Consider the following 26862-nt stretch of genomic DNA (forward strand, 5'->3'; position numbering starts at 1 on the left):
TATATGTATGTATACATAGATTTCGACATCAAACACCAAAACATATACATATATTACAATTCGACATGTATGTTTGAAGGCTCAATTTATATTGGAACTTGAAAGACATGTTGTTATATGGTCTGAATACAACCAATTGTAAACATAGCTTTATATCTAAAATCGGTGACGTCACTTGTGATGTTTCAATTAATGTACCTACTACATCATTCCAAGAATATTTTATTCATTGAAACCTATAATTTATGTGTTTACGTTTGAATTTGTTTAAGCACTAGTTACAACTAATATATCTACCTATAAAAATAAAGCCGATAAGAAGAAAATAATTTGTTAATGAGTGTGCTGAGAACCTACAACAGCAAAACAATAATGACGGTCTAAAACAGTATATAGACTTCTGACCTTTATATATATATATATTTAGTATTATAGATAATACTTAAATAATTTCGACAAGGAAAACTTCGTTTTGTACAAGGAATATGTTGGTAGCAACTTTCAAAATACCAACAATGAAAACTAAATGGTTAGGACATTAATAATTGTTATGAGTGCAGCTTTACTATAGTTTACCTTGTGTTCAAAGTTAATAATAATAAATGAAATGGTACTTTTTTACCGATTAACTCATAGCCCCTAGGTGGGCATGTGGAAACGTACTAAATAGGTACTAAACACCCCAGGCTACGTCATACAATTACCTACTTGTGAATTATAAAATTCCCAGGGTTTGGATATAGTAGGTGGCTACTACTAGGATGGTAGTTAGTACTACATTCTATATGAGATAGTTTGTACAACCAATTTTTTGTACGAGAAAAAATAATATACCAATTTTTGCACTTTAATTTTTAGTTATTACCGATGTACGTTTTCAACCAAGCAGCCAATGATCGATATTTCCTTATGTAACAATATAAATTTCCCAATAATGATTCCAAAATAATATTTTGATGATATTTGCTGTTATATATTTTCTGGTCACTATTTTTGAACTTAATATTGTATTCATTATTATTTATTACATTTTTGTGTCAAATAGGCGAAAGTAACTATAAGATATTTTTTAACAGCTTTCCTGTGTAATATGTTAACTTCACAAATCGTTAAATGAATAATGTATATACGTGACACAAATTTAAATTAATATTTATATTTATTACGTATTTCTTAGATAAGACACTCTTGGGAAAGATTCTATATGAATGGTCAAGTGTTATTCATTGACTAATAATAAAAATAAAAGTATGACATGTAATTAGGAGATTTACGAAATAATAAATGCCATGTCTAGATAAGATTTATTCGGGCCAAACAATTTTTTTACATGTCAACGTATATGTTCTTAGCGTTAATATGGTCATAACATCGCTGCCGAAATACGCCTATAAGCTATAGTGTATTATTTTTTGTGGTTAATAGTTTATATCTTTAGCATCTTGATTGCGTAACTTTCACATTCGTTATATTTTAACATTGTCATAATGCTATTTTATATGTTAGGTATCGTATTATTGCTTCTAACAATATAGGTGTAGTTAATGTTTTAAAAATTCATTAGCTAAATATTAGTATTTATAATAAATATAATTTTATTTTAAACCTGATGTTAAAACGACGCCACAACTCCGTAATTTAGGTGTATCTAGTGTGTACAATCCAGTTAGTTTTTAAACCGTCTGTTTTTTTTTTAAACAGTCATATAGTTTGACATTTTGTAAACATTTAGAATTTAGAAAATAGTATTATAACTAGTGAACTTTTCGAAGGTTATTGTTTATAGCTCAATATTAAATATTGAAATTGATGTTTTCATTAATTTTAATTAGGTACTATAATCATCATAAAAATACCGACGCTGAAGGTATTTCCTATAATAATGTTTACCAACATGATAAGATTTTATGACCACTACAGGTAGGATGCTTTATAAGTTATAACTGCACCAATAATAATGAAGAAAAATAGTTTAAAACGTTATAAATACATACTATGATAGTCTGATAAAAAGTAACTACTAATAATATTTCCTCATTACATTTGAATAATAATATCTTAATTATTAAGATATTGCAAAAAATTAAATTGTTATACAAAACCTTTTAATGAAAAGTATAAATAATAGTTGTGGTGTCATCCTAATATTTAGAAAATGTATTTTAGAAGTGTGTATGTATAAAATAATAAACATTTTAAAATTGTTTTTATAGGAGTATAAGTATGTAACATGTGAAGCATACTAGAGGATATCTTGGAATAAAGGCTAAAAGTGGCTTTTCCCCTACCTGTTTAAAAGTGTATACAAAATCTAATGCTGTTCTACAAAAAAATGTATATATTATGTTATATTAACAAATAACAAATTTACTGTATGATAAATTACTAGGATCTTGAAGAATAAGGAAACCCTAGTGGCCTCTATACTAGCATTTATCAAAGCGAATTGTATAGGCCATTATTCGATAAAACTAAACATTAAGCTAACATTTTTAAACATACATATTACCAAAAGAAAAAAGTATCTATTTTGATAATTCATTTTTTTTTCAATTTTCATCATGCGTATAGGATCTATTGTTGTACAAAAACATAAATTTTTACTTCAAATGTACTACTGATCCTAAGAATGTTTAGATTTAATTGTTGAAAAAACATTTGAATTTTTCATAACATTTTCAAGGCAATGACTGAGGCACAATTTTAAAATTATTTTTAGATAATTAATTATTTCAATGTAAAAAACTGCAATTTTTTACTTTTTTTTTTTAACTGAAATAATTAATTAACAAATAAGGAACTTCGTTCCAAAAATTGTTTTAAAATTGTGCCGCAGTCATTGCCTTGAAAATGTTATGAAAAATTCAAATGTTTTTTTCAAAACTTAAATCAATAAGTACGTCTTATTATTAGTAGTCTTAGGATCAGTACGTTTGAAGTAGAATGAGTTGTTTTTTTACCAAAAATACGCAGGTGTAGAGGCCCCTTAAAAAACGAAACTATTTCTCATGTCTAAATGTGTGTTATTTTGTGTTGATAGTTGACAAGACAATGTTTTAGAATTTATTTTAAAACAAACTGAAATTGTAATAATTTCGTTCTAATCAACAAAAATGTTATTATAAAATCAGTGGTTTTTATAATCAGGGAACAACATACATCTATGTTTTTAAGGAGTAAAGTATAGGCAATATTGAATATAAAATCAGTGTTTTTTATAATCAGGGAACGACATATTTTATCTATGTTTTTAAGGAGTAAAGTATAGGCAATATTGAATATAAAATCCGTGTTTTTTAGTAATCGGAAGATGCCATACATCTATGTTTTTAAGGAGTAAAGTATAGGCAATATTTTAACACCACTTGATATTCAGCAAACATTATCGATTTTTTTAATATAAACACAGCCAAAAAGAAATCCATATTAATATGATTTGCTTCTAAATTTTTCACCGTAGCTAAAGGAACTGAGTGGTGGTATAATAAGAAGATAGATAATAAGTATTTAATTTGAAAACACAAGGAAGTAAAACATTTTTTTACTTAGTTTTAATTATCTAAAGGAGTATATATATTAGGGGTCTCGGTTTCGTACGTGAAATAATACATACGTGACCACTGTTCCGTGATCACGTGAATAAAAGTAATATAAAATCCGTATGTTTAATTCACGTGAATACGTTGTACAAAATTCACGTGATCACGTATATTAATATTATTCACGTGATATCACGTGATATTCACGTAATATCACGTGAATAAAATTTTAAATTCACGGACAATTTCCAATCACGGTTCTTATAAACTCGTGATTAATTTCACGTGAATCCGTGAGCCGTGATTCACGTGAAATAGGGAGCCCTAATATATATTTATAAAAATAAAAATAAGTAGGGATGTGTTAAGAACCTCATTTATGTATCAAATTTAAAACGTAAGCAGCATGATATTGTTAATTAATAATAATATACATAACTACAGTTTAAAAATAAATAAAATATGATTTTCTAATATTAAAGGTGTTCACAATTTTTTAAGTTTGAGTATTTACTTTCTGAAGTATTATAAAAATAAACTATAAAGTAGGCATTACACTGAAATTTGTTGTCCTTATTTTAAAAGAAACTTATTAGGTACCACCTTAATTTAGTTAAGAGTTTCGTAAAGGCAAGTTTTGTCAAAAATGAACTTTAAGTAAAATTGTAGTGTTATAATAGTTGATTTTTTTTATAAATTAGTAACTAACAGATATATTTTTTTAATTGCGCTTCTGGTAGTATGCAGGGGACACATTTTACTTTCTTTTGCTATGTTTAGGTATAATATATATTATAGGTAAACTCTGAACTACTGGAATTACGCGGATTTATTTTTATACAGTTTTAATTCAACTGTGACAGCTTCTTATTGAGAAGTTCTTAACTCTTAGCTTCGATTTAAAACTGAGAAGGTATTGAATATTTTTTTAAGGTTATTTTACTATTATGTTTTAATCAAAGTTCTAACCATTAATATGATTTATGTTCTACAGTATGATATGAATTTTATTAATTTCGCGTAGGATAATAAAATAACTACACATTTTACCGTGACACGTTTTTAAGGAGAGGCTGATTTGAGTACAATACCAGGGACACACACATCATGGATATTCTATCTACTAAACTGAATTTTTTAAAACAATAACCTACAAACCATTTCTGAACCTTTTTTAAAAATTAATTATTAACAACAGTCTTTTAAAAAATTAATTAAACAGCATGTAGACTGTACAGTTATAGTAGACTAAAGTATGCAGTAATTAATATCAACATTTGTATCATAAATGAAAAATATAAAAAAAAAAAAAAAATTGAAAGCATTTTTATACTGGCAACCCCTATACAAATATTTAACCAAATCCATTACAATGTATTTACAATTTATATGTAGTTACTTACCTTCGAATTAATTGAACCTACGCACTTATCGGGTCCATGAAATTCCTATGTACGCCTCTCAACATAAATGAATCTAAAAGATCCGTAATAAATTATATAAAGTAATAGCCGGTATTTAAATATCATATACATTATACTAATATTTTACACCTATGTTGCGTTAATTGTTTTACGTTATTATAATAAATAATAAATATACTTTTAAGAGATATATATGTAATATATTCTTACTACTCATAGATTAATTATAGATTTCTTAACCAGTAGCTAATATCCCCAGTAATTTTTTTGTTTTACTTTATAGAAAAAAAGTTAACATTTGTATACAATTTTGACCATAATGGTAATTTAAAAACTATTTTTAGCCTCTAAAGTCTCCTCTTAGTTACGCCTACAATAGTAATATATTTTTATATTTTGGAAAATACTAATACATATGTTACATATTTTTTTAACCTACGCATAATATGTATTATGTAAATAAGCAGTTGATTAGTTATTCAAACAATTTTTTTATGTATTAATCACTTCTCATTAAAAAAAAAAACAATTACAACTAACACACATTTTAACAATATTTTAGCATGTGAAACAAGTTTACCATATAGTGAGTGTCTATAATATTTCGATATTATCAACATTGTGAAATCTTTTACTTTTATAACGTTAATAGAGAAACTTAATTGTGAAAATATAATAATATTAATATGCTCTGATACATATCGTTATGCTTATTTTTATGTTTTGATATAGTCTAATAATAGAAGAATTACTATTTGATGTAAAATTATGAAAATTGTTTAGCTAAATTGTTTTATCTAAAAAAGCCAAATTTATATTTACCTAATATAAAAATTACAAAGTCTATATAGTTGGCTGCATAACATGTCGATAAAGATTGCGTACGCTTATGTTATGTTCGAGGAATAAAATGTGCTTTTCTTTATGTCTAAGTTATAACATCTGAATATTATACCAACCAGCTAAGGTTCAAGTTTTTAATTGGCGGCTAAGATATAACTGGCTATTGACCTAACGCTGACAAAATAACTTAAGCACTTGGAGAGAGAGTATGATGGATACTTCTTTCTCCAGACCGCCACCTATTAAGAGAAAGACAGAGATATAGTTCGGCTGAGACTGAGTCGAACCGGCACGACGGCTGTAGGTAATTTACGTTTGCTGTGTTATCTGACTCTACTAAATCATCTTAAATGATAAAAAATATTATATTTATATACCTATTACAATTTATATACCAGATTACCTATTATTTATTTGCAAAACAAGTAAATTAATAATTAACTTAATTAATTTTTTTAAATAATATGCTCTATATCAGCATCTGTTTATTGTGTTTTCTATTGAAGCTAGAGAGAATCGATTCCAAAAGTGTTGATGAAAAATCTCAACATTCTATAATGTATGACATTATATATCTACATACAGTGTAGGTATAGTATAATACAGCACGCATAATGATGTGTTAATGGATATTATAACTCGGTTACCAACATCTATTCATAAGTATTGTAGTATTTAAACTACCGGTCAAAAACATTCAGCCTCAGGGTCGACTTTTGTGTATGTGGATAGCCACATGCACAGCCACAGATAGGCTGTATACATAATAGCCTAATACCAAATTATTGTTATACACCTATTCTGCGTCGACAGAACATAATTCGTCAAGCTCTTTGATACAGTACTCTTGTTATAATATTTTGAAACAGCTACAGAAATCGCAAAAAAGGTGTATAAAACTTCATAGTTTAAAGTTTAAAACAATGATGGAAGACATTCTAATGAATAAATCACATCAAGGCCATTTAAATAAAACTCAATAAAAGTTAATCGTTGATAAATATAACATACAAACAGGTAAGCGAATTCAGTTGAAAAATAGTACTTTAATGTTTTTCCCATTTACAGGTCTTATAAACTAGTCAAAGAAAACGCCCATCATTAAAGTCACTATTCAGGATATTATATAGGTAACACTTGTAGAGTTTACTTTTTGCACTGTGACAGACGACATGTCTATAATACTTAATTAAACGGAACACGTTTAAACTGCGTATTAACGCTGAACAGGTAATGCATACAAAACGTTTAGTATTTTGATCATGACTGTAATGTTGAAAAACCTCGAAACGTAATAGGAACATAATATATAATATTATATTTGTAAAAAAATATGGTCTAATGCGATCATTCTTCATAATATTAACTATAATACATTATATACGCGTACCTATTTCTATAGAGAACAAAAACCTAATTACTCGGAACCTCAGTATAATGTTTGTTTTTTTACATGAAAAAAATACAGGAAAAGCTATTGTTGTACAACGGACGGAGGGGAATACATTAATTGTAAAGTCTAATAAAAAAAAAAGTAATAACAACGTTCGCACTGGCTACCTGTTGCTCGCACAGCAGTCGTGCAAGTATTTGTAGTGGGAGACATTCACTTTCCATTTCATACCGTCGGACGGATAACATCGCGTTGGACCCACCCATATTAGTGAGCTCTCTCTGTTCAGTATCACTGTTACAGCGCGCCAAACATGATGCGCGCCGACGCCGCGGTGCCGCGAATATCCCATATAGGGCTGGTCGCCCGCAGCCCCGAGGGCCACGCCGCCAAGAAAATGCAGATCAAGGGACATGAGGACCAGTGGGTTCACATACAGGAACACACGTTCAAGAACTGGGTGAACGAGCACGTGTCGCCGTCGAACCGCGTGAACGACTTGGCCGAGGACTTGTGCGACGGGCGTGTGCTCTGCGAACTGGTGGAGAACTTGCAGAACAAGAAAATACCCTCGTGGACCTACAGCCCCGCCAACCGACATCATATGTTGGAGAACGTGTCCAAGGCCCTGACGGCCATAGCCGACGACGGCGTCAAGCTGGTCAACATTGGTAGGTGCAAGCGTTTAATTACAATATCGTGCCAAATTTGGAATGATCTCGACGTGTGTGATTATGAACTTAACTGAATAGACATTACTCGAAATATAATAACCACAGCCGAAGCCGCTGCCCGGATGTATTCGTTTGAACGTCGAACAGGTGTCGAGTAGCGTCACCAAATAGGGAGTGTTATACAAATACATTGAAGTATGCAATATAGGCAAACATGTGGGTGTATTGACCTCACACGCTATATTTAAATTACTATGCACCCATGAAATCGAATTTTATCAAAATATAATAACACATCTATTCACTTGGATACAATTATAATAACATAATAATATGTTTAAATGGGTTGTATTTAGGCATTGTAATTTGATTATAAATTATTCGTGTACGTTTGTTTTTCTAAAATTCTGCTAAAAAAAAAAGAACGTTAAATAGGTATTAAGATGTTATTGACGCGACAAACCATACTAAACATTTTTGTTCATTAGTAAACAATTTGAATTACTTAATATTCTTCTTAAATACGTTTGTGGGTTTCATATTATAAATTATTTTCAGTATAAATGTTAGTGTTTATTTTTATAGGAAATGAAGACATAGTAAACGGTAACTTAAAACTCATTTTGGGTTTGATATGGTCGTTAATCGTTCGTTATCAAATTGGGCGTTCAAAGTTCCCGCCCAAAAAGCTCATGCTAGCTTGGCTTAAGGTAATTAGCCGCCAGATTGGTTGTAGACGGGTTTTATTTTCAAACTATGTGTTTTTTATAGTCTGTGCTACCGGAATGTAATGTGACTAACTTCACTACAGACTGGAATTCTGGAATTTACTTATCTTCGTTGTTAGACCATTGCGAACCAGGACTATTCCCTCAATGGAGGAATCTGAATCCCAAAGACAGCGTGGACAACTGTCGTCGAGCTATGGAACTAGCCCGGGATCGTTTTAACATACCAATGGTCTTGGAACCCGAATACCTGGCTTCGCCATATCTCGACGAACTGTCTGGTATGACTTATCTGTCATACTTTATGAAAGACAAAAGCCCGGGTACTCGGTCCACCTTAAACTGGGTAAACAGTCAGTTAAAAAATCACACAGTATCTAATTTTACGGTGAGTATTCTTCCCCCTCTACCAAAGAAAAACACCCTGAAATTACACTAAGTTCATTGAGTAATTAAGTGGAATTTTTATTCAGACTGATTGGAAAGACGGAGTAGTGTTATGCGAATTGATGAAATCTCTTGGCATTCCGGTAAAGTACGAAACCCAAGACGACCCGGCCGTCTGGGAGTCCAATTTGAATTCGGGTATGTACCCGTATGGAATGTATGATATAATGCATTTTTACAAGTTAAAATTAAGTCGTAAACCACACAATGGACAGGTATGAACGCTGGAAGAAAGTTGGGCGTCGAACCGCTGCTAAAGGCCAAAGACGTGTCCAGTCTAAACGCTTCGCACTTGGGAATGATGTCGTACGTTTCCAATTTCCAATGGGTAAAACCGCGAACCAGACCATCGCACACCGTACGCGCCCATAGCGACACCCATACGACCAGAGTGTACAAACCAGTAAGTTCATTAAATATCACCCGGTATAAGTAATTCATTAAACATATTTTTTCTTGTACAGACGAATTTCAAAGTGTCATTTCTCGAATCCGAGGTAGACCCGAAGGACGTGACGGTGGAAATCATCGGACCGGAACTCAACGTCATACCGTGCAATTTGAATTTAAAACACGACGGGGGCACATGTACATTCGTACCGCTCATCATAGGAATATACAAGGTATGTTTTCTCCCCTGTCCTCTACGGCTGCGAAATATATAACATCACTTATGTACGTTGTTGCTTCCAGGTGACCATTTACAACGGCGATGAGGTGGTGCAAGGGTGTCCGATGTTTATCAGGGCCATGCCAGAGGTATCGGAAATCAAACACACCGGTATGGAACCCTGCGCCGTCGGATCTATCGTCGAAGTTTTGGTAATACTTCATTTCTACACGATCTTCTTCGCCTACACAAGCGGGATTGCCATCTCTAATTATCTCTCAACAAAGTTCTCTATCCATTACCATTTGTTCACTCCACACAATTTCATGTCTTTTTTTTTTGGACATCCGCCCATTTTATCTTTAGCTTACTTCTATAACTTTATAACCATGGACTTAATATTAAACCTTGATGGCCACTTACAGTCTCATTGGAAAATCATCTGTTTTGCCTCACACACGCTTTCTCCGTCCTGTTATTTTTGCACATATTATCAGGACTACCTTCTTTCTCAATACTATCCATAATGCACCTTTTGTACTCTGCCATGAGCTTTTCTCAATTACATGAAATTAAACTTATTTTGTTCCTTTCTTCCTCATTCAACGGTTTTATCTGATAATCCTTAGTAATGGTATCGTGTACGTGTATATAGATCAACTGCAACGGCGCCAAAGCTCAAAATATCCAAGTAATTGCCGAAAGCCCGGATGGCAGACAGATGGAGTGTCCGGTGACGGAATCGGGAGACGCGTACAGGACTACGTTCCAGCCGGACGAACCCGGCGAATGGACCATAGCAATCAAGCACCGGGGTCAGCTGATCCAGGGTAGTCCGTACACGTGTTTCGTATTCGATCCCAACGGCATAAAAGTAAGTCTCCTGACGCATAACTGCGCAATAAAGCTTTCTCGTAAAAGAATATTATCGGCTACAGCAGGTGACTGCTGCCCATTGTGGGTTTTTAGGGGAGGGAAATATCCCACAATATTTTTTTAGCACCCTCTTTTTATTCATCGTGATTGCATGACAAAAAAGAAATAGCGAACTTAATAACTACTTTACACGGGCCAGGTCATTGCATTGAGCTTGTATTGAAAGTAGTTTTACCCTCTAAACATGAAGCCTATAATTAGCCTCTCCGTGGTCTGAAAATGGTTTTACCCATAGCCAAGATTCGTCACTTGATGGCTGATGATTTGTATTTGATTATCCAATACTCGATTGAAAGCAGATTTAAATAAATCAAGGCTTAAGACAAGACGAAAAACACAAGTCTTTGTAAATTGTAGGTCATATGACACTTGCTTAATGTAACTCATTGAAAAATGTACCAGTACCAGTACCAGTACTTATCAATGATAAACTACAAATATTTAAAATCTATCATAATATATGTTACTAAGAAAATATAATGAATATTGAATACATCACCATATGAGATTTAATCACTAGAAACGGAAAACGAAACATGTATTTAATATCGACCATTTGTATTGTTAAAGTTGCTTGGATTGGACAGGCCGGCCATAGCAGGAAGCATAGTGAACTGGACCCTGGACGCTAGGGGAACAGGCGGCTTAGGGAAAATCGAAATTGACATTGTCCACGACAAACAGTCGCTTCCGCACACCATCGAACACATTGGTAACTCAATTTACAACGTTTCTCTGCACACCAGAAGACCCGGGAAGTACAAGATATATGTCTACTTCAATGGTGCAACCGTAAAAGGCAAATATAATCATTGTTATATACATACCCATTTAAAGTATCATCAAGTATATAGCTAAGCTGAACATTCGTGTGAAACTTATTTTAGGAAGTCCGTTTCCGTTAAGAGTTGGCTCCAAAGAAGAAGTAAAACGGCACAGAAACAGTAAGTTTTTTCTTGTTTGTTAATAAAGTTTTTATGATGATCATGAAATATTATTTCAGCGCCTACTAAGTTGGTAAACGGACACAACTCTTCGTCTGCATATAGTGAGTAACTTACAATACTTTATGACGGTTTTCATTTATAATAAATCATAATTTATACAATAAAACTTTAGACTCGTCCTCTTCCACCAACGAATACCACAAAAGCAGTAGTCTCCTCAGACCCATTTCGCCATTACAATCGCCAAAGTTCACTTCTTCGCCTATCAACCACCACAGTAGCACGTTTAAGGTATGCTTGTTTTGTTATTTATCTATATATATTCATAAATGTAAGTCACTCAAGACTTAAATATTTGTTAAATAGTCGACAAATTTTTCGGAATCGGGGTTTCGAAGCCTGTCTTCGCCATTACACTTGAACATTCCTAACTCTCTGTCACCAAGTCATAGTTATGTATCTCCAGTCAAAAGTGCATTGTCGCCGTCGAGTTTAAAAAACGGTAAGTGTAATTGTAATGTTTTTCTCACCCGTACAACCCGGCTATTTTATGGATATTTTCAAGAAATCTATATCATGTTTAATTTTCGGTAATCAGAAGTGGTTTTCGGCGATAACCTACAGTTGATGCCAGTTCATAGAACTTCTACGATTTACATAAATACCGACGAATCACTTGCCAACATCAACGTTACAGTTACTGGTAAATTTAATTGAATATTTTTATGTTTTGTCTTATCCCATACAAATTAGGTCGACCACTCAACTCCTTGCTGTTCCTCGGTCCTTTTGATTTATTTATTTAATTAATATTTATTGTCAGGTCCAATGAGCAAAACTATTCCAGTCAGGATGTCAAGAAATATCGCTCAAGGTCATGTTTTGGTGCAATTTACAGCCGAACAAATTGGAGAACATTCCATAGATGTTAAAATCGATGGAGCTAAAGTCTCCGGATCACCATTTAGGTTAGATCTTTTTTAATAATATTATTAACAGTTGACTAATTTTACTATTTTTGTTTCAGGAGTCATGCATATGATGTGTACGCTATTAAAGTTGGCCACATACCTAACGGAGTTGTGGGTGAACCAGTAGAATTTGAAAGTAATTGATTATGTTATGTATTTATTAAGAACAACAGTTTATAATAACTATTCAATTTAATTGGAAATATAATATGGTAAAATTGTTTTCTTTTAATTCTAACAAGTCGATGGATCTGGCGCTGGATCAGGGAACTTGGAGATATTAGTAAATGGTGGACACGTTACTAGTTTTGTGAGAAATTTGGGCAACCAGAAATTTCTAGCATCGTTCGTACCACACAAAGCACTTGTTCATTTAGTGGATATGAAATTTAACAACGAACAAGTACCAGGTAACTAATGGATAAATTGCATTCCAATTGTTTGGTGTTTAAGTTAATACTATATTAATTTATTTTTAATTATACAAGCTGTAAGTTTTTATATTTCTTATCAAATTACATTTAAAGATTAGGTACTTACAGTTTTAACGTCCCGATTGATTCTATAGATAGAGCTTTTACAATAGCGGCTTCAGTTTGTTGTTACTATATGTTTTGATCAAGACAAAAACTGAAACATAAATGAGTATAAATATATAATATCGGTGATATAGTCCTGGTATATATACATACACACACCTACTCCCTACAGTTAATTATAGTATAATAACCACTTTTGTAGTTTCGAATAAATATAGGTATTAAGTTTTCGTACAATGTCATAGAGGGGTTTTTAATGCATAGGTATGTGTATTTTTTCCCCAAAAGAAAACTTTGTAGTTAGTATTCACTATTCATAATATTATGGGTACCAATTACCGTATTAGGTACATATAATACATGTAGGTAGGTACCTACATAGTGATAACCCTGCTGGTATAATTGTGTTTAAATTAAAAATAGTATTAAAATTTTAAATAAGTTAGAAGCTTTGTTATACGATCTACAGGTTAAATATATGTGCATATCATTATTATAACATGAGGGTTTAAAAACAAATTATATACACACATAATTACATTTAGTAGTGTATACAATTTGAAATCCAAGGACTAAGACTACTTTATATTTTCCCGAAAAATTAATGTGAAGTTTCTTCGGCTGTTAAGAGGACGCCACTCCGCATATTTATTAAGGAGTTGAGTATAGGCAATTTTTTACAAAATCTTAACTTAAAGGTTAAACTGTGATGTGTAATTATTGTTCATATTAGCTCAGTAATTAGCACTTTTTTTTGGTAGTTAAATTATTTTTTGGACCATCCTTGACAGTGATTTGAAAAACTTTTCTCCGCTTTCTTGGTACAAATCTTGCAAATTTGCCTGACCGGAGAGTTAATTATATCATCTGAGAGTTAAGACTTTAGCTGTATCGTCTCAACGAGATTTTTATAATAACTAAGTAATTAAAACCAAAATGAATGCTTAAAAGATTACTTTTTTACCTTTATTTAAGTAAAAAACTAAATGTGTTATTAAAAAAACTCGTCGACGTCCTCTTTAGCCCGACTGACTGTATCATTTTTGGCGTCATAAAAATGAATATCAATAGGTATGTCCGCAGGAAAAATATTGTAAGAACACAAGTTTTGCGCGATTAGGCAATTGGTAATCGGTGTCATTTGTCATTTGACGCGTTCTTCCTTCGATACTGACATATTTAAAATTCTTGGAGGGAAATTCGGCGCCTGAGGACATTCCAGTTGGCGCGCCTGTGCCGTTGGAATTTTTCCTTACTATCGATATCTTACACCTTTTAAATCGGTCTGCCATCGATTAGCCGAGATCCAGATTTGTGGTCGATGTTAAACTTACATAAACGAAGAAAGAACATCTTCGAAGTCACTGTTGATGTTCTTACAAAAAATTATCATCTTACTAATGTAATTAAAAAAACCTAATTCTCCGCTTTAATGTTATCTATTTTGTTTGGTCTACGTTGTATCTTTGAAATCGACGATTGCGCAATATCGATAGTTTTATCTTGTACACGTCAAACAGGTAGGTGCAACAGGTTGGTGTTCCGTGCTGTGTTTTAGGGTAACGGATATGCCGTATGCGTTTGCTTCTTGACTATTGAGGTTTGTCATTCCGCATTCGAGTGTTGTGATTAGTGTCGTTGTGAGTGTGTGTAGTGCGGGTTATTATTATAATTTTTTTTTTAACAGTAGTATTTTTGTTAGTGTTTTTAAAATGTTTTCAGCTTTTTTAATGTTCCGGCGTATTGCTCATTGTGAAACGGAGATGGATTGCTGCTGGCTTGAATCAATTTAAATAGTAAAAATACAAATATTATACACCATAGCCGGTTTTATAATAAGCACGTCAAACGTGTACTCTTTCCACTCGAATGAATTCAAATAGAAAAAACTTTATCTTGAATATTTTTTTTATTTTATAAAAATTACCGAATTTGATACAAATTGTTCGTACCTCGTATTGTTTTTCAAATTAAATGATAATTAAAAATTGAAATTATCCAATGAATTTTTTAAAAATATTAGTCTAGTGTACCTATTTAAGTATATAATCTACACGTTCAATAATATCGTCTGACACTTGACATGGTATTGTATATCAATATCTGAGCATAGGCAATGCATTTTTTTATTTCTAGCCAAATTGAGAATTAAAGCAACTTTTTTCCATCAAATAATTAATTTAATAACTAATATAGACAATTATTAAAAAACTAGTGGGGGTAATCCAGTTTTGAAAAAAAGTTTAAATAGAACACATCATCCTAGAGTAGGTAATTAATAGCTTAGATAGATATCTGCTATGTTGACAAAGTATATTATGATTAACCACTTTCTAAAATTGAAAAGTATCAAATCAAGTTATTAATTTAATATATATATATACAAGTATAAAGCAAATTTCAAATTCCAATTCAAAATACTTATTTAAGTATAATAGTTTTTATTTAATTATTACAAAAAGTAGAAAAAAATTATTCATTACCTACATGTATATATATATATTAAATATACCTGTATCATTTTTTTAATAATCTTAAATTAAAACTATTTTTTAGTTTTTAAAAGTATGCCAATATGTCTTTGGTTTCTAAGAGTTTGAATTATTAATTTAACATATATACATCTAGTTCAAGTCTACGTCATATTGTATTGTATTCTGTCGTATGTTAGACTGGTTACCAAGTGGGATGTCTGTTATGTGTTTCTATAATGAGGGGTATGATGATGTAGGTGTATGCATTGAATAATTCATTACCAATAACACTGACTATAATATATGTAATCTTTGCCTTGCATGTTCATTGGATTCAAAAATGGGTTATACAAATATCAATGAACCTTAAAGTGGTTAGATGTTTTACATAATTACATATTTTTAATATTCGATTAATAATTTACAAATAATTGTAATTTTGTTATATTTTTATCCATAATACCTAATAAAGCTATTTTAATTTTAGGGAGTCCCTGGGAAGTTATAATCATGAGTGGTGGAGGATTTAGTCCAAAATTAAGTGTCATCGGTGATGCTGTGAAGTTGATACCTGTTGATTCAGTTGCAATATTTCAAATAAGTGCTATTGGGTATCATCGGGAAGACGTTCAAGTTAATGTACTAAGTATGTAAAAGTTAAAACAAATATGAAAAATACGAATATATGATATAATATGAAAAATAGTAGGTTCATAATTACTATTTTTCTTTTGTTTGTAGGCCCGACCAAGCGCAATGTACAAGCAAAAATTATTAATGAAGGTGGAAATGGCATATTTAGGATTGAATTTCTTGTCATTGAAGTTGGAACCCATTTGGTGGACGTTAGCGTTGCCGGTCATAAACTTGGTACTGGTACTTTATTAGCCAAAGGATATAATTCGGCGTTAATAAGAGTAACAGATGTGACTGACGCCGTAGTCGGTCAACCTTGCCAATTCAGAGGTTTGTAAATTTAATGTCATCAATCATTACTTTATTTAGTATATAATTTTTTTTTTCTTTTTAGTTGATGCTAGTGATGCTGGCGAAGGTCAGTTAGAGATATCAATTAATGAAGGCGAAGTACCAAATCATGTAACTGTTGTTGGAGGCGGAAGATGCTTAGTATCTTTTACGCCTGAACATGTGAAACCTCATATGATTGACATAAAATTTAATAGCGAAACTGTGATAGGTAAAATGGTTTTCCACTAAACAATCAATTATATCATGTGTACATTTTATTTGATTTTATATAAAACATTTTGTTTGGTTTTTAAGGATGCCCTTTTGTGTGTTCTGTATCTGACACTAGTCGCGTGTCAGTTAATTTATCCCGCTTGGAGTTGATACCTGTTAATCAGGTAGCAAAATTTCACATGATGGTTGATAATTCAGCTTCTGCCGAATTATCGGTTTCTGTAACGGGTGTGTAATTTATTAATTTTTTTCTTGAAATTTAATTTATTGACAATATTACATTTTATTATTTATAGGACCGTCTACTGAACTGCCTGTCAAAGTTACCGGCAACGTTAATATAGGTTTCACTGCAGAGTTTACACCACAACAAGTTGGTGCTCATTCAATATCTGTTGAATATAATGGTCATCCTGTTAATGGCACGCCTTATGTAGCTAAGGCCTATGATGCTAGCAAAGTTTTAGTTGGAAACGTGCCGAAAGGTCATGTTGGAAATTCGTACCAATTTACAGGTAATTAATATTGGAATTAATATCATTGACTGTTATTTAATATTATTTTTTCCCCCAGTTGATGCTAGCGAGGCCGGTGAAGGTAATTTAGAAATCACTATTTCCGCCAGAGGAGCAAATATTCCCACGCAAGTTCATCCACAAGGCAACGCTAAGTTTGCCGTTAGTTTTCTGCCACTCCAACCTACCGATCATGTTATTACTATTCATTTCAACAAGGAATCGGTTCCAGGTTAATATAATTTTTCAAAACTAATTGTTAGAAATAAGTATATACCTCATTACCTTTTTTATATTTTTCTTATGTTTTATAAATTAAATCAACATTCTGTCATATTTTCCTTATCCAATGTTCTGTTAAATTGTAATTAAATTTTGCATGTTGCTATCTTCTGTTGAGAATTGTTAATAATATAATTTTACTTGTGTTTCTGAGATATTGTTTTGTTTTTAAAATTATATTGAATATATTTTCAGGGTCTCCATTTATTGCTCATGTTGAGGGAGATTTACCATTAGTTAGTGGTTCATCTCTTACTTGTGCACCTGTTTCAAGTACATCCCATTTCACAATGAGCAATGTATCTGGATCATTGGACGATATTGAAGTCAACGTTGAGGGTAAATATTCTAATTTAGAAATTCTAGTGTGTTTTCATTCACTCATCTGCCTTTGCACGATTGTTTGATTTTTCATTTAAGCTTGTCTACAAATATGTGTGTCTATATTTTTACAGGTGGGCGAAATCGCAAACCTCGATTATACTGATAATCTTATCTTTTATTGACACACCTTCTTCTTCTATCTGCTCTTTAACGCTAATATTTTAATTGGGTGGAAGATCAGCTAAGTGTAATATTAGCATTCTAATAATCAATTTTTGTGTATATAAATAATTACTAGTACACTAAACATAAATCATAAAATACAATTTTAATATAATTAAAAATGCTAAAGGTTTAATACATTTTGATGACAATTCTAAAAAAAATTTAAAGAATAATAATAAAAAAAAAATTGGCGTTTTAATTTTTTTATTACTTATAAGATATAATAAAAATAAAAATAATATTAATATAAACTAATAAAATATAAATATTACTATAATATCATAATAAATTTAACTTTCCTAAATTCTAATTTATGATTTTGTTGCTTTGTATTTAATATTTTTTATAACTAAATAATTTATTAATAGTAGTTTGCTTTAATTGAAAAAGCTGTCCTATTATTTTAAACATTTCTAACTATTTTTACTTATTTACTTAATTTTAAAAAGTAGAACTTTTTATTGATGTTGAAATAAATAACATTTAACTTACTCGTTGTTATTGTAAAAAAATATGAGTGTTTATTTTTTCATAAGATATTTGCTAATAAAGTAATTTAAAATTTCCTATTAATCATTTGTAATTAAATATAATGGAGATTTAGTTTCAATGTTAATGGTAAACATTTTATTATACAACATATAAAAGTTACTTTTATTTTGTTTTTTCAAGTACATTTTAAAAATGTATTTGATAACTTTTACTATCTGATATTGTTTGTGCCTTATGGCCCAGTCTACATGAGCATGATTGATAGAGCACAATGTGTTTTTGGTTTAAATCCACTTATTGGATGTACTTGAGAAAACAGAATTTTTCAGCTTTATTTAAATGTTTTAAAGAATGCATGCAAGCTATTGGATGAGGTAATTATGTTCGAGTGCAAACAATACTTGTGTCATAAAATATCTCAGTTTTACTATTAAATAATAATTATTTCTGTGCTCCCGTTTAAAAGCATGACACAATTAAAATATTGTTATATTTTAATAAGTTAAATATTATATATACACAAAAATTATAGTTATCTATTTAATTAATATTTGTAATTTGCAATTATAATGCTTTTGCGCTTGACTATCAAAATAATTTTACTAACGCTAATGAAGGGTTATATAGGTCCCAACGGCTCAGCCGTTCCTGCCCAAGTAAAAGAATCTGGTACGCAGTCGTACAAAATCGAATTCTGTCCGAAAATTGTTGGTGAACACAAGATCGCTGTAAGTTATCTTCGAACTCCGGTGGCTGGATCGCCATTTAGTTGCAAAGTGTACGATATTAATGCAATCAAGGTCAAGTCTGTTCCAAAAGGCACGATTGGTCAGCAAGTGACATTTATCGGTAAATTTGAACGTTTCATTTAATGTATGATGATGAATTTGGGTTTCTAAGTTGAAATCATTGCAGTTGAGACAAGCCAAGCAGGTCCGGGCAATCTAGAAGTAACAGTCAATGGTGGCCGTGTGCCAACTTCTGCTCAAGCCCAAGGACCCCATACGTATGCAATATCGTTTACACCCCGCCAACCTACAATTCATACTGTTCATTTACGTTTTAATAACCACGATGTACCAGGTAAATTTTCAGAATTTAGAATTGAATATAAATTGTTATGTTTTTGAAATATTGTTAAATAAACTCTTTGGACAGGTTCGCCGTTTACATGTTCAGTCACTGAAGCCGCCAGAGTTGTAGTCTGGTCTGCAACAGAAGATAAAGTATCTGTTGGTAAAATCGCATCCTTTGCTGTTCAGTGTGAAAGTAGTCCTCAAGTTCAGGTCTTGGCACCACTTAGGCATTCATTACCTGTGACTGTTATACCGGCTTCTCAGCCTTCTACACACAACGTTCAATTCACACCTATTGATGTTGGTGAGTAATTACAAAAAATTTTCTCTGTATCCATTCTATTTATTTAATATTTTTTTAAATAAATAATTAGGCGATCATAGTGTTGAAGTCAAAGTGGATGGTATTCATGTTGAAGGGAGTCCGTTTTTAGTCAAAGCATACGATGCATCAAAAGTTCAGGTCACTGATATTAACACTGGGTTTGTTGGCAAGCCTGTAAACTTCAATAGTAAGAATTTATCAGCTTTAATTTATTTTATTATTTGTTTACATTTCTTTTGTTATTTTATACTTTAGTCAACGCTAGTGAAGCTGGTGCTGGAAATTTAGAAATAATAGTGTCTGTTAATGGAGTAAATGTTCCAAACTATGTTCAGTCAGAAGGAAATGCAAAATTCCGTGTTAATTTCAAACCACGTGAGCCTGCCCCTCATAGTTTGAGTGTGCGTTTCAATGGAGAACCTATACCTGGCAAGTCTAAAAAATATATTTTATATATATATTTTTTTTATCCAAGAAATAACTAAACAATTTTTTCAATTATTTAGGGTCTCCGTTGACGTGTCGTGTATTGGACATTGATCAAGTGGCTGTTACTGGTACAGGTGTTAAGTATTGTGCGGTAAAGAAAACAGCAGATATTAAAATTGAAAGTCCTGACATATCAAATGACACTAATTTTAAAATCAATGTTTTTTCACCGACTGGACAAGTAATTGATGTTAAGACAACTATAATGGCAAATGCTATCGGGGCATATTTTACACCAAATGAAATCGGTAAATTTAAAAATGACACAAACTTATTACAATTCCACAATAGTTTATGCACATTTTTTTTTTTGTAACTTGGGAATTCATAGGAAGACACATTGTAGAAATTTTTATCGAAGGTCAGATGGTAGATGGCAGCCCATTTTCTTGTAATGTTTATAATATTAATCACATCAAAGTAACTGGACTTGGAACTGCAAAAGTATGATTTCTATACCAAAGCTATACTTTTTATCCCAAATCTTATGGTGCTATTTATTTAGGCCGGAAAACCAGTCACGTTTAGTGTGGACGCGACAGAAGCTGGAGAAGGAACCTTAGAACTAGTGGTCAGTAGTCAACGAGGTACAGTTAAAGCTGAAGTAGTTGCTTGCTCAAGAGGTTTATACGATGTAACATTTGTTCCTCACAACCCGATACCACATTTTGTTAACATAACTTTCAATGATGAAATTGTACCTGGTAATAAAAATAAAAGCTTTAACTGAAACAATTTCTTTTTAGTTTAATATGATAGTATTAATTTTATAATTCTACTTGTAAATATTTAAGGAAGCCCATACAGTTGTGAAGTTCTTGATTTGAATGGAGTACGGAAAGGAGCAACTGGATCGTCAATTACCGCGTATGGTGAAGGCTTACAACGTGTGAAGCTGGGATATCCAGCTCGCTTCGATATAAATCCTCACATTGCTGACCACGGTTCTATTACTGTAAATGTTAAAGGTAACGTATTGAAAAAACTAAAATTGTTATTTGTATTTAGGCTGAAATTAAAAATATGTTTTTTTTTATTTTAAGGTCCTGAAAATAAAACTGTACCTGTTAATTTACATAAACATGACAGTGGTTTGTACCGTGTATCATATCGACCGACTGCAGTTGGCTTACACATGGTTACTATACTTCATCGAAATCAACCCATTTCCAAGCATCCTTGGAAGGTACAAGTGATAGAGCCTGAGTTAGTAGCAGTCAGTGGACTAAATGAATCTATATGTAATAAACCTGCATCCTTCAAAGGTAATAAATACTTTTTATTAGCTTTTAAACATATTTTTATTAATTTTTTAAAAATGTTTTGAGTTTCCAATCAATTGTCTCTAAGTGTTCAGTAGATTATTTTCAACCCGAAATGTTGATAAAATATAAACCATTAAAAACAAAATTTTTAAATTACATTTATATTCTTATCCTCAATAAAAATATAACTGTAGTAATTAAATTACAAAACTTTAAATATATTTATTGTCAATAAAGCTATTTATATTTATTACTTTTTACCATCTACAGATTAGCACCGTAGTGTTTATTTGAACTTGATTATATCAATTACAGTTTTAATAATTCATGACCTCCTCCATATCTTTCTGTACCCACTAGCCTTGACTTCACTGTGTTGGTGTTTTTTAGTTCGTAATATATTTTGTTAATTTATATTTTATTTTAATTAATAATTTATTTTTAGTGGATACGAGAAATGCAGGTAAAGGAGAGTTATCGGTTGTAATCAAAGCAGCTGGTCGTGATGTTAAGCTTAAAACTACAGATGTAGAATCTAATGGCATTCATCAAGTCGCGTATCAACCAGTTATTCCTGTACCTCATTACGTGCACGTAAAGTACAATAATTACGATGTGCACGGGTCACCATTTATGGTGAATGTGCGTGAACAAATTCCATCTACTTCGGCAGAACTACGAGCTATTGGTCATGGTCTGTATCAAAGTGTTGTCAATAAAATGTCGTCTTTCATAATTGATAGTACTGGTAAATCCAGCCATGAATTTGATGTGGTCATTACTGGACCGCAGCATACAGCTGTTCCAGCACAATGTTATCAACATAAAAATGGTATGAATTTGATTGTTGAGTTCACGCCTACTAAAGTTGGTAAGTCAATATTTAATTCCAATGAAAACTTTGACTTCAATTGTAGCTTCTTTTTTTTTAAATACAGGTCAACACAATATTGAAGTGACACATTTTGGTAAACACCTTAAAGGCTCGCCGTTTAGTTGCTATGTCTATAATGCGGGCAGTGTTAAAATTATCGATTTACCAGAAAAGAATAGTGCAGTTGTACACAGGCCTGTATCGTTTAAGTGTAAGTGTATATATATATATAAATATGAAATCAGAATCTTTGTTATGGGTTGGCTCTGGAACCACTTATCCGATTGCTATGTAGGTTTTTTCAACTTATAGAGCATACTGTGGAGCAGGTTTTAAGCATAGTTTAAAGTAATAAAATGTAAAGGCTAACTGCTCAGATGGAACTCAAACTCCGAGACACACGTGACACTACATTTCTATTGTACTAATCTACCAAACTTTGCACCTTTTAAACTGTAAAACACCTCATTGCTGTTAGCATGTATTTGTAGTATTATTACTCAATTTTTATTTGTATCTATTAACACAGGTACACGGGAAGCTAGTATATATTTGATAAATTAATATTTTATTATATTATATTAATGAAATACTGTTGTATCTAGTGTTGCGCAAAAATGCTGGTTTGGCCGATTTCACAGTAACTTGTCTTGGACCAGATAATGAAGATGTTCCAGTCGATTTTAAAAATGACGGTGAAGATATCGATGGTGTTCAGATTATCCCTACTGTACCAGGAGATTATATTTTTAACATTCTCTACGGCAAAGAACATATAACAGAGTCGCCGTTAAAAGTTAATGTGGCAGATCCGGGGGTACCTCGAGTTTGGGGATCGGGACGGACTAAAGCCTTGAAAGATGTTACTGCACGATTTTTCATTGCCTCTTTGGGTACATCGTATCACACAACTCCAATCGTTACCGTCCGGAGTGGCAATGATATAGTGCCTGTAACAGTTATTCAGTCGTCAAGTGGACAAGAAGGAGAATATGAAGTTTCTTTCACTCCATACAATGTTGGTGTTTGTGAAATCAGTATTGTGTGGAATGGAAGACACGTAGGAGACTCTCCTTGTAGATGTACGGTCATAGACATTAATAAAATAATAACCGTCGGAGAACCAAATTTAAATGAACGTCTTATTCTTGGAGTAAATGCTCCTACAACATTAACATTTGATACATCAGCCGCTGGACCAGGTAGGTTCAAATATTTTCTAGTAAGAGTTCATATTTAACTTTAGTAACCATAGACTAAGCTAAACTTTAAGTATATCTTAGAAGCACAGCCTACAGCAGAAAATTGTTTAATATTTTTAAAATGTTGTCAATGTGTTATAATTTACTAGAATATAATTATAACATATTTTAAAAGCATTGTAAATATGTTTGACATTTTAAAAATTTAAAAATTGTTTTCCTGCATGGAAAGTCTTTTATAAAGTATTTTTATGATATAAATAATAGAATACAATTTGTTTCTCTATATTATTAGATTACTGTTAATCATTATCTATTTCATCTACTCTGCAGGTGAATTAGAAGGTCGCTTGGAAAGTCAAGGAGGAATGAAGATTCCAATAATTATAGACAGCTCTGGAAATACTGCCAAGTGCGTTTTAACGCCACACACTTCAGGGCCTCATGTTTTGCACTTAAGCTATGAGGGTTTTCCATTGCCAAATTCGCCATATCCTGTTTTAGTCGAAAGCGGAGCTGCTGGTGTGCGAGTAGTACTCTCTGGAAGTGGACTGACCTCAGCTACTTGTGGCCAACCAGCAGAGTTTACAATTGATGGTTCCCAAGCTGGACCAGGTACGTGAGCTACAAAAAATTGAATTGTTTTTCCTCCAATACTCCTCGACTATCATATTATTTTACATTCTTCATTGTTTTTTTTTTTTATCAGGGAATCCGGTGGTTACTTTGGCAGGCTCTAGAAATGAAATTCCAGTTAATGTTGTAAAAGCCGGAGAAAACTTGTATCACGCCACTTATTCGCCTGTAAGCCCCGGAGCTTATTTATTAAATGTCCTTTGGGGTCATAGGTATGAGTAACACATAATTTTTAGCAAAGAATCACACTTCAAAAAAACAATTATTTTTTTTAGGCAAGTTAAAGGTTGTCCGATGAAAATCAATGTGACCGGTGTTTGTGATGCTAGTAAAGTTCTGTGCACTGGAGACGGTCTCGGTATTGGTACAGTGGGGAAAGATATTAGAAGTTTTATTGATACAAGAAGAGCTGGGCCAGGTAAACAGCAAGAATCCTATTATTATTGTTTGTATTTAATTAACGGTTTAAACAAAATAAATATATTATTTCAGGAGAGTTAAGCGCACATTGCATAGGACCGCATAAAGTCGCTTATTGTGAATTGTATGACCACGGCGATGGGACATTTACACTAAACGTGAAACCGCAAGAGTCTGGCAGACATACTCTTACTGTCAAGTACGCTGGTGAGTATTCAATTTTATATTCATGGCATAAATTGGTAAACATTGGTAACATTTCTACAGGTGAGGATGTCCCCGGAAGTCCGTTCACGGTCAGAGTTAGTGGCGCGCCGGATGCGAGCAAAGTGCGTGTTTACGGTCCGGGAATTGAACACGGCGTTCTTGCTATTTTTCAAAGTAGATTCATATGTGATACACGTGGAGCTGGCGCTGGTCAGCTAACAGTCAGGGTCAGAGGGCCCAAAGGTAACAATGTGTTGCTGGCAATACAATAATCGAATAAAACATCTAACGATGTAGTCGTCCCACTCTAATTGTTTCCTTTATATACAGGTGCGTTCCGAGTTGAAATGCAGCGTGAAAACCAAAAAGACCGAACAATACTCTGTAAGTTTGATCCAACTGAGCCAGGTGATTACAGAGTCGAAGTGAAATGGGCAGGAGAACATGTGCCTGGATCTCCTTTTATGGTGATGATATTTGACACTCAAGAAGAACTCAACCGATATCTACAGGTAATTTGATCATTGATGCTTATGGTATGAGTTATGTATACTATTATTTGGTAAATGTAATTTTTGTTTAAGAAATTTATTTAAAGGTAACAATTATATATTTTAGGGCAATCATTCTCCGGTCGGATCAGACTTATATAGTAGCGTTAATTACTCGTCAAGTTATGCTCACATCACACCCTAATCATGGTTACTAGATGAATAATATATTATTATAAATGTTTTTTTTTTTTTATGTTAAAAATGTTTTTTTCAAACAAACAGTATTGTTTTTAAACGGGACTAATGAAAATGAATCCGTCCAATCGAATTATTATTATTTATTTAATATTTTAATGTATAATTTTTTTTTATATGAATATTAACTTATTTGATTAATCAAAATGTATTACCATTTTCTTGTTATGTGCCTTCTGTTTTTTTTTTTAACAAAGCTCATAAATACATATTAAAATGTGTTAATAAATATGTGTATGTTTGTTCTACATTTAAAAGCTCAAGTACAGGATGCATTTAAGAATGGAGAAAGTGTGTGCATGCAGCCTCTTTTAGCTTTAATGTCTAGCTAAAAAGCTCTCGGTTTTAATGAGGTGTCTTTTTTTCTGAAGACAAGATACTTACTTTTTTTTCCTATGATGTATCGAAATGTATGTCTATCAAGCCAAAATCGTATGTGGTTAGTTCTTTGGTGGGTCAAAAGTTTAAGGAGACAACTTCACCTCCAAGACTGAATATTAAAACATTTTACGACACGGCAGAACTTTTGAAACGTACTAGTGTAAACGTACGTATACATTTCAATTGATGAATTGACAATGTATTCAAGTTCACGGACAGTAAATACTTAGCAAGTTTTCTTTATTTAGTGAAATAAATAAATATTTGCTAACAAATTTCAGATTTAGAATGGCGATTTAATTCCTACGAAGGATCATATAAACCACAAATAAAGACAATGTTGTTCATTGTTGTTACAAATTGATATTTATGATCGTAGATGGTGTATAAAATAAAATAGTGTGGAAATTAACATCGAAAAATCCAATTGTATATTTTTGTACGAAAATTTTTATTATAATACAACATGTAACTACTATTCAACATGTTTAGAAATTATATAACTTATATAACCTACAATATATAATATGAACATCCAGTCATAAAAGTTGTAAACGACAAGAAGATGCGCATCTCTCACACGTTATTTAGAATAGTATTAAACAGATTTATTGAATTTTCTTTTTTTATTAATTTAAATAATGCTTAATTCTAATATAAATTACTATATAT

The 26862-nt window shown here is 31.9% G+C and overlaps 1 protein-coding gene across 3 annotated transcripts; it reads left to right on the plus strand.

The window, feature by feature from the left end:
- The first annotated feature begins 7492 nt into the window (after positions 1-7492).
- LOC126841014 (filamin-C) lies at positions 7493-25983 on the plus strand. Of its 3 annotated transcripts, XM_050577186.1 has the most exons (44): positions 7498-7870; positions 8459-8583; positions 8645-8989; positions 9075-9186; positions 9264-9451; positions 9513-9671; positions 9742-9870; positions 10314-10532; positions 11165-11393; positions 11482-11538; positions 11598-11642; positions 11714-11832; positions 11908-12043; positions 12140-12244; positions 12365-12509; positions 12569-12648; positions 12755-12922; positions 16013-16171; positions 16267-16491; positions 16556-16723; positions 16810-16956; positions 17025-17243; positions 17302-17475; positions 17721-17864; positions 19194-19415; positions 19482-19649; positions 19725-19946; positions 20017-20154; positions 20223-20396; positions 20474-20704; positions 20788-20900; positions 20962-21160; positions 21251-21424; positions 21500-21721; positions 22167-22592; positions 22660-22806; positions 23201-23797; positions 24131-24412; positions 24507-24645; positions 24709-24851; positions 24926-25060; positions 25121-25303; positions 25391-25572; positions 25679-25983. In XM_050577186.1, exons 1-44 carry the CDS (start codon positions 7513-7515, stop codon positions 25754-25756), a joined length of 8130 nt encoding a protein of 2709 aa, XP_050433143.1. In that variant the 5' UTR covers positions 7498-7512; the 3' UTR covers positions 25757-25983. The 3 variants fall into 3 exon arrangements, 2 of the variants coding, with proteins under 2 accessions (XP_050433143.1, XP_050433144.1); XM_050577187.1 differs by lacking the exons at positions 7498-7870; positions 8459-8583; positions 8645-8989; ... (12 more) ...; positions 12569-12648; positions 12755-12922 and adding an exon at positions 14636-14847; XR_007686134.1 differs by lacking the exons at positions 19482-19649; positions 19725-19946; positions 20017-20154; ... (14 more) ...; positions 25391-25572; positions 25679-25983 and adding an exon at positions 17981-18096 and having other exon boundaries at positions 7493-7870; positions 19194-19317.
- The last annotated feature ends 879 nt before the right edge of the window (positions 25984-26862 follow it).

This window comes from Adelges cooleyi, unplaced genomic scaffold (assembly GCF_023614345.1).
Source record: "Adelges cooleyi isolate 19-005CV unplaced genomic scaffold, UGA_ACOO_1.1 ACOO_flye_CR_arks_rails_tigmint_CR_PRNA_376, whole genome shotgun sequence".
NCBI lineage: Eukaryota > Metazoa > Arthropoda > Insecta > Hemiptera > Adelgidae > Adelges > Adelges cooleyi.